The 8455-nt window shown below is 45.8% G+C and overlaps 1 protein-coding gene across 1 annotated transcript; it reads right to left on the bottom strand.

Moving 5' to 3' along the window:
• Window positions 1–1075: 1075 nt before the first annotated feature.
• Window positions 1076–3817, bottom strand: Slamf9 (SLAM family member 9). Its single transcript, XM_041643576.1, has 4 exons — window positions 3744–3817; window positions 2840–3181; window positions 1809–2081; window positions 1076–1421 (listed from the first exon to the last, which is right to left on the bottom strand). Exons 1-4 carry the CDS (start codon window positions 3784–3786, stop codon window positions 1189–1191), a joined length of 891 nt encoding a protein of 296 aa, XP_041499510.1. The 5' UTR covers window positions 3787–3817; the 3' UTR covers window positions 1076–1188.
• Between the last annotated feature and the right edge of the window lie 4638 nt (window positions 3818–8455).

Consider the following 8455-nt stretch of genomic DNA (forward strand, 5'->3'; position numbering starts at 1 on the left):
CTGAACTGATGGATGCTGGGTAAACACAGTATCCCAGGACAGGGGGAAGTGGCAGGACAAAACTTAGGCTTCCTAAGATCTCCCCCAGCTCCCTCCTTGGCACATCCTATATCACCTCCACCAATTCATTCGTTACTTACACCTGTCCTACTGATCAAGTGGCTTCTCTTGTGCCCCCCCCCCCCGGCAATTACCTAAGTAAAACACCCAAGATGGAGCGTTGGGGAAAACGATATGATAGGCACATCAGACCTAGGACTACGGAAAGAGCAAGAGGAAAGAGCTGTACATTGACCAAAGATTCCAATTGGAAGGCCCGAAACAGAAATCTGTAAGAAGAAAACAGGAAGGCCAACAAAACCAACTCAGACAGGGTCTCTCTGTCCAGCGCTTGACTGTCCTGGAGCTTGATCTGTAGACCAGGCTGGCCTCAGACTCAGAGATCCACCTGCCTCTACCTCCCAAATGCTGGGATTAAAGGCGTGGGCCCCCACACCTGGATAAACTATGTCAACCTTAAACAGAAGTCAAGGGTGCAAGATCTTAGTAATTGACCCAGTAAGTTGTCACTTCTACCAGGTGAGCAGCAGGGCTCAGAGCAGTTGGCATCAGGGAGACAACAGAGGTCACTAAACTCAACTACAACCCAGAGAAGGACTGAGCAGGGGCCTCCGCCACCTCCTTGTGGGACGGTTTCTATATAGACTTGGTACAGTGGGTAGAAGAGTTAAGTAAAGTTACCTGTCAGAATGAGGATAGGGGTAGGAGAGCGAGGAGTCTTGGGCATAGCACTTATATAGAACTCTAAACGACTGGCTGTCACAAGTTCAATCAGGCGAGAATGCCTGCTGTGTAGTTTAGAGTATTGTGAGACTTAGGTTAGTGAAGAATGGGATGCACACAGTAAAAACAAACACTTCACTCTAACGGGGTCTTCAGACTTGTTTTCCTGCCCAGAGGCAAGCCTGAGAAGGACACACAGCTTCGGTAAAGACAGGAGAACAGGTAGAGAAGGTGGAAAACAGGTTTTCTCTGGGCTGCTGAGCACAAACAGAAACCTCCAGAGGGGTGGGAACTTGACTTTATTGCCAGATGGTGTCTCTCAGGGAATATGGTCCTTTCAGGTGTTTAACCCTGGTCTGCCCTCCCACCTGCCCCACAGATGATTTCCCTGGAGGCTAAGAGGAGTCAGAGCTTAGAACAGAGATCCCCCAGGGATGGTGAGCCTGGACTAGGACCAGGTTTCCTCTTCTTCCTCAGTTTAATTCGGTTTCTCTTGAGTTTCCTCACCCTTGACATCTCATATTTTTTCTGGGCTCGGAAGACATAGAGTCCCACAGCTAGAGTCACCAAGAGTAAGAGAAGGAGCAAGCCCTTGGCCAGGAGGCAGAACATTGGAGATTTCTCTGGCGAGCCAGGATCTAGGATAGGAAGAAAACAAGAGTTCATTAAAAGAATGATAAAGTTTAGAGGGCAGATGTCTGCCTGAAGTGTCTCAGAAAGGCTCTTGGGAGAATAATCAGCTCATCTCTTACAGCACATGTCTCTAGAAATACCTATTCTGGGCACAGACGCTCAAAGACTGATATCTGGCCATCAGTCTCAAGCCAAGTACGGAAGAATCCTCTGGGAATCCAGAGCAATTGACAAAGGAAGGGCACCTCTGTGATCCAATAGCAGGCTTCTACGGGAGAACATTGTGTTCTAGAGTCCAGTACTCTCCTTAAGAGCCCCAGGCATGGGAGGAGGTGGTGTCCTCAGTCCCTGGACTTGCACAGTTTCAGGAATTGTCTCTAGGGTTCTGGTACCTGCACAGAAGGACCCAACAGGGATGAGACGGGAGCTGGTGCTGCTGATGGGATTGCTGACCCTACAAATGTAGGAAAGGGCTCTGTCACCGGGCCTCCAGGATGTACTGATGGCAGAGCCTTCACGAGAAGTGTTAGTGCTGTCCTGTGAGGAAAACCAGGTGTAGGTCGCATCCATGCCTGCTCTCTCTACAGAGCACATCAGGGATATATTACAGGCACCTTCCTCGGAAATCTTAAAGGTCACAGTGACATGGGGCTTTGACAGTCGCCCTAAAAGAGAGAAAACAAAAACAAAACAAACAAACAAACAAAAAACCACAAAGACCTACTGAACATTCTGAAGTTGGGTCTGTTTTCCTACATTTCTCAAGCCTTGGGTATTCTAGCTATCCTGAGAGGCCCTTTGCTCAAAAATAAATAAATTAATAAATAAATAAAACCAGATAAAAACAAGCATCTAATTTGTGGTTGCGGGGTCCCAGGGAATGTGCTTAGACAGATGTATACCGATACTCCTTCTAACTTCACTCTCTCAGCTTTAGACCCCTACTTCTCCCAGTTTCTCCTCTGTCTCACTGATTGTACAAAACATTACCACCCTCCCAAGGGTATTTACATTTTAGTCGTCTCTCCAAGATCCTAAGTAGATTCAGTACAGCAGGTAGAGAGAAGAAATGTTGGCTCAAACGGGAAAGAAATGATTAGTAACCCTCAAATCCACAAGGGGATAAGGGGCTAGGAGCTATTTATCTAGAGGATGCACAGTCTGCTGGGTGAGAAAGAACCCTTAGATACCCTTGCTATACATGATCCTCATCACTCACTGCTTTGGGAACCTCTGTGGAAGGAGCCTCAGTACCTAATGGCTCCTTGTTCCAGCTCAGTTTCCCTGTGGTTGAGCTCAGACACTAGAGCAGAGCACACTTGAGGCAGTTTGCCTTCCAGTTTCAGCCTCTTAAAGCTTACCTCAGCCCCCGAGCTCCCATGCCAACCTCAGGAAAGAGAGAATAATAGGAGTCTAAACTCACGGTAGACAAGGAGATCGTAAGACTTCGTGATAGAGAACTGGGATGTCTTCAAGTTGACTTTGGCTTGGTAAAGTCCCGAGTCCTCCCAAGTCAGATTGTTGATATACAGAGAGTAGCTGGACTCCAAGACGTCCACTCGACCCCTGTAGCGAGGATCCATCACATTGATGCTGGCCGGCTGTCCCTCTTTCCCTGGCACCACTATGGCAAGGTTTTTTTGAGAGAACCAGGTGATGCTCTCAACCTCTTCATTGGGTGGTATTTCCAGAGAGAGGCTGATAGACTCTTGAAGGGCTGCAACCACGTCCTCAGGGTCCTCATCATCTCCAGAAAACCCTTTGACTGAAAAGAGACGTATGTAGGCCAGCCGATATCTCTGGGAGACCAAGGCTAGTTGGCATGGTAGCCGTGGCTGCTCCTCATCTGAGCGCCTTCCCTAGCTCCCTGTTCAGTGTGACTCTCTAGCTACCTCTTGTAGTTCTAGATTTCCACTGCACCCAAGCCGACCAGGAATGGTCCCCCTTTATCTCTTCGACATCCAAAGTTTTTCCTCTTCCCTTGTCCTTCTTGAACTGCAACCCCATCCATGTCCCCCAGATATCCTCCTCTCTCGTCCCGCTCTGAGGCCATACCCCATCCCTTGGAGATCAGAATGGAAGTTTCTCAAAACTAGGCTGGGATCCAGCTATATCACTCCTGGGTACATACTCAGTACAGTCTAAGCCAACATAAGGCTATGATGCATGCACACCCACATTTACAGCAGAGCATGTCACAATAGCCAAGCTAGAGAATCAGCCGAGGTGCTCATCAGCAGGATTGACACATTCATCCCTAAAGGAAGGGTCTTGTTAGCCTAAGGCCAAGTAGAGTCGAGAGGAACAAAGCACAGGCAGCTACTCACCTTCCCGAAGCAGCAGAAGGAGTGACCAGAGAAAGGCCCCCATATCAGCAATCCCTGCCTGGCAAGAATGGCCTGGTCAGCTCCACAGGCTGTGGAAAGAGAAGTCAGTATGGGGTTCTCCAAGAAGAATGACTGATTGATATTGACAGGAACAGAGAGGGAAATTCTTTGCACTCCAACTTCCTCTGTCCCCATTAAGTTCCTCCCTGGCCCTCGTGGGACATTTCTCCCCAGTCTAATAGTCAGATGATTTATCCACTGACTCAGATTGCCCATCCCCCAAACTCAGCTCAAGTTTTACTTCCTAATAACAACTTTCTACTTCCAATTTTCTGCATGTCCAGATCCCATGGAAATCGTATATGCACGCACCAGCCTGCTGCCGGCCCTCGGCATGCACTCCCCACCACCTCAGTGCATCCTGTGTTGCTGTGCTCTCTATCTCCCCTGATAGTCTATTGTTTATTTCTTCTGTATGTTTCACTGTTCCTGGCCCCTGTTAAGTGCACACTCACAGCATTAGAAAGGATGAGTGAGAGAAGTCCTTTTGTTTAAAGCTATCTGTATTCCCACCTGGGATGCTATTTGGGGATGGGGGATTGATCCCTTGTTTTCTAAGAAACTATTTGTCTTCCAGCCACCTTTCTCTGCTGCTCAAGTGTCTGTAAAACAGTTGATGACCACTCAGTGGTGGTTGCATCTGATTCCGCACCCTGCGCAGTGAGACCTGCAGACTACACCCCAGTGGCTATCCGAACATTCTGATCATCACTGGGGAACTGCTGCATGAGGACAGAGGACACATGCAGACCTGCAGGCCAGTCTCTCACCTCCCATCTGGAAGCAGTGGACTCAGGAGGAAGTATGGTCCATTCACCCTGACATTCCTTCTTGGTCACAATCTTTCTTTCTGCACCTGCTCTTCCTTCTCCGTCTCTTAGAATCTCTATAGAAGTAGGAATCGGGGATGACCAGATGGGCATCGTTGGTGCTCATCAGAGATGGTGCCACACGTGTGCAGAACTCTCACCAAACAGGGTTCACTGGGTGAATACCCGTTTGTCACATTGAATGGCAATGCCAGCAGTGCAGAGGAGAGTCTGTGTTACACAGGGCAATGGTAGGTAGGTTAACATAAGACACCCTCGTGAGAAGCTGGTGGTCAGCTCTGGGATTGGGCACCGCCAGAAGACATCACTCCCTGAAGTTCTCTTAGATTGGCTAGTGAAAGTTCCAGGAGTGGAGCGGCCAGCACAGCTGGCTGGCCCCAGGGGTTCCTAGAGGAGATGATGCTGATATCAGCAGGTTTCTCAGTGGCAATGATGGATGGAGCTGTCAGCAACAGCTTCACCAGGTTCTCCTCTGATTTTGGATGTAAATATCATCACTTTGCCTTTTGCAGTTGGAAGTCAAGGTTGGTGCCACCTAAGTGAGTTCCTACTGCAAGGAGTTTGAGGACAGTCTTCTTCTTCTTCACTTGCAGGATGTCAAGGGCTCCAGACACTGTGTGAGTTTCCCTTTAAATTGCAATGTGAATTGAGAGAAACATCCTTTGGATACCCCCCCACCCACCCAGACAGCACGGAAAGGCTGATTCTCTTTTAAAATTCTGTTTCAGGCTAGGCATAGTGGTGCACACCTTTTAACACCCAGCACTCAGGAGGCAGAGGCAAGTGGATTGCTCTGACTTCCAGGCCACCCTGGTCTACATCGTGAGCTGGAGCTACACATAGGGAGACCCTGTCTCAAGAGGAAAATGACAACAACAATAACAGCAATCATTTTAAAAGGAGTTTGTTAGAGTTGTTAATGGCATAGAAATATTTCAAATCATTCGGATTATCCATCTTGATCAAAGATATGGAAAAAATCAGATTTGAGAAGAGATTGTAGAGAACCAAGGTATGAGAAACATATCCTGGAAGAAAAGGAACCCCTGTGTGCACTCTTGGCAGTGTGGTGGACAGTTAGCTTTACATGTCTACTTGACACAACTTAGAATCACTTGGGGAAAGAGTCTCAATGACAGATGATCTACACTGAGTTAGTCTATGGGTATGTCTTTGGGGTTGATGGATGTGGGAAGATCCAGCCCACTGTAGGCAGCACTATTCCCTAGGCAGGGGTCCTGGACTGTGTAAGAGGCAAGCATAAGCAAAGAAGCAAGCATGCATGTATTTGTTTCTCTCTGTTCTTGTTCATCCGGAGCAACAGTCTTAGGCTCCTGCTACTGTTTCCCTGCTTTGATAGACTGTAGCCTGGAATCATGGGCCAAAACAGTTTTTCGACTAAGTTGCTTTTAGGGCATTTTAACACAATAACAGAAATGAAACTGTATGTAGAACTGAAAGTAGTAGAAATATAAATTAATTAGGTCACTATGGAAATCAGTATGGAGGCTCTTTTAAAAAACTGAAAAGAGAACTATCATATGATATAGCTATTCCTGGGTAATACACTCAGAGGAATCTAAATCAGCATCCTTCAGTGATCCTGCACACTCAAGTTTACTGCAATGGTCTTCACAGTAGCGGTTATGGAACCAGCCTAAGTGCCCATCAACAGGTGAATGGATAAAGCAGACGTGATATGTATACACCAATAATTTTATTCATCCATAAGTAATGAAGCTACGGAATTTGTAGAAAAGGAAATGGAACCAGAAGTAATCATGCTAAACAAAATGGCCATGGGTTGCTTTTTTTTTTCCCTCATATGCAGAATCTAGGCTTTTGAAAACCTATATGGTTTTCAAACCTAGATGGCTGTGAAAGGAAGACTAATTAGGAATAGGAGAGACTGAGTAGGGGAGGGGGGACACAAGAAACAATGATAGAGTTTAAGCACAATCAAAGTATGTTAGATGCATACATGAAAGCGTTACAGGGAAACCCATTTTGGAGAGATGTGGGTTAAGAACACATCTGCTCTGCAGAGGACCCGAGCGTGATGTGCAGCACTCATAACAGGCAGCTCACAACTGCCTGAAACTCCAGCCTCAAGTGACCTGATATCCACTGACCCCTTCTTTATGCATGCACACATGCACACATATACTATAATTGAAATTTTAAAAATGGTTAAAAAGAGAACTGGGCAGTGGTGGCCCACACCTTTAATCCCAGCACTTGGAAGGCAGAGGCAGGTAGATCTTTGTGAGTTTGAGCCCAACTGGTCTACAAGAGCTAGTTCCAGGATAGCAAAGGCTGAAATGCAGAAAAACCCTGTCTTGAAAAAAAAAAGGTTAAGAAGAAAGTAAAGGATAAACTTTGGCTGTAAAGATGCAATGGACTGTGTTAGATAGCGTTCATTCCCTGTCTTAAAGTTAAGATGGACAGTCACTGGTTCAGATGGTCTACAGCATCTCGACACCAGATGGATCCTCAAACTGGATAGCCTTGAAGTTTCTAGTAGTGCTCATTTCAACAAGTCCTATGCTATGACAAGGAAGCCAAAATGATATTTCACGACTTCTTAGTTTAGATTTTTATTACTATGAAGAGACACCATGACCACGGCAACTCTTATAAAGAAAACATTTAATCAGGGTAGCTCACTGACTGCTTCAGAAGTCCAGTCCATTATCATCATGACAGGGAGCACAGCAGCATGCAGACATGGTGTTGGCTACATCTTGATCAGAAAGCAACAGGAAGTGGACTGAGACACACTGGGCGGTATCCTGAGCATAGGAAACCTCAAAGCCCACCCCCACAGTGACACACTTCCTCCAACAAGGCCATACCCACTCCAACAAAGTCTTACCTCCTAACAGTGCCACTCCCTATGAGATTTTGGGGGCCAATTACATTCAAACTACCACAATGAACAACAGAGAAAGGGGAAAAAAGGAAGAGCCTCCAACAAGCTCCTGAAGTCAGGAGGGTTGAGGAAAAACTCTCCGAGAAAAGCTTTCGAGGATAAGACCTCAAGGATGAAGTCTGCTAAGTGAAGGAGAATGCTTGTTCTTGTACCCTTGAGAACCAAGCCTCTTTGATTTGGATTTTTCTATAAATACAGGTCAGGTTTTAACTTGAGCCTGGAAGGTTTTAAAACCAATCTTCCCATGTATTTAAAAAGAAATTTGATCCAGCAATCCCAACTGCTAGATCTGTATTCAAAGGAAATGAAATCAGTATGTTGAAGATCTATCTGCAGTCCCATGTGTACTGGAGCATCAGTCACAATAGCCAAGAGAAGAAGGGCAATGACCCAAGTATCCATTGGTGGATGGGTGGAGAAAGCAAATGTGGTACATATATATGATGGATACTATCTGACTTTAAAAATAGAAAAAGAACTCCATCTGCGCCAACAGAGACGAACCAGAATGTGTTATGCTAAGCGGAACAAGGCAACCACAGAAGGTCAGATGCCACATGATCTCACATGTAGGATCCTTAAAAATTGAACCCATCGAAGTAGAGAGTGGAGTGGTTATTTCCAAGGGTTGTGGATCAGGTCAGATGGGGAGACAGTGGTTATAGTACACAAAGTTTCAGGTGGACAGAAGAAATAAATTCAACAGATCTACTATACAACATGGTGATTGCAGTTAATAGCACATACACTTAATATATAGTATTCTCAGAAATAGCTGATAATAGATTTTTGTGTTTATAGTACAAAAAATATTTCAGGCTGTTAATAATATGTTAATTAACATGATTTAACCATTCCACAAGGTATACACACACACATATATATATATG

This window comes from Microtus oregoni, unplaced genomic scaffold, assembly GCF_018167655.1.
Source record: "Microtus oregoni isolate MIOR12 unplaced genomic scaffold, Mior012 000086F_ref0000336, whole genome shotgun sequence".
NCBI classification, from domain to species: domain Eukaryota; kingdom Metazoa; phylum Chordata; class Mammalia; order Rodentia; family Cricetidae; genus Microtus; species Microtus oregoni.

Bases quoted from the DNA above. Each gene is read 5' to 3' on its own strand.
- Slamf9 (XM_041643576.1), bottom strand. From the start codon at position 3,786: ATGGGGGCCTTTCTCTGGTCACTCCTTCTGCTGCTTCGGGAAG. The intron at 3,182-3,743 runs GTGAGTAGCTGC...GTCTCTTTTCAG, and splicing joins CCTTCTGCTGCTTCGGGAAG to TCAAAGGGTTTTCTGGAGAT. The intron at 2,082-2,839 runs GTGAGTTTAGAC...TCTCTCTTTTAG, and splicing joins TTACGATCTCCTTGTCTACC to GGCGACTGTCAAAGCCCCAT.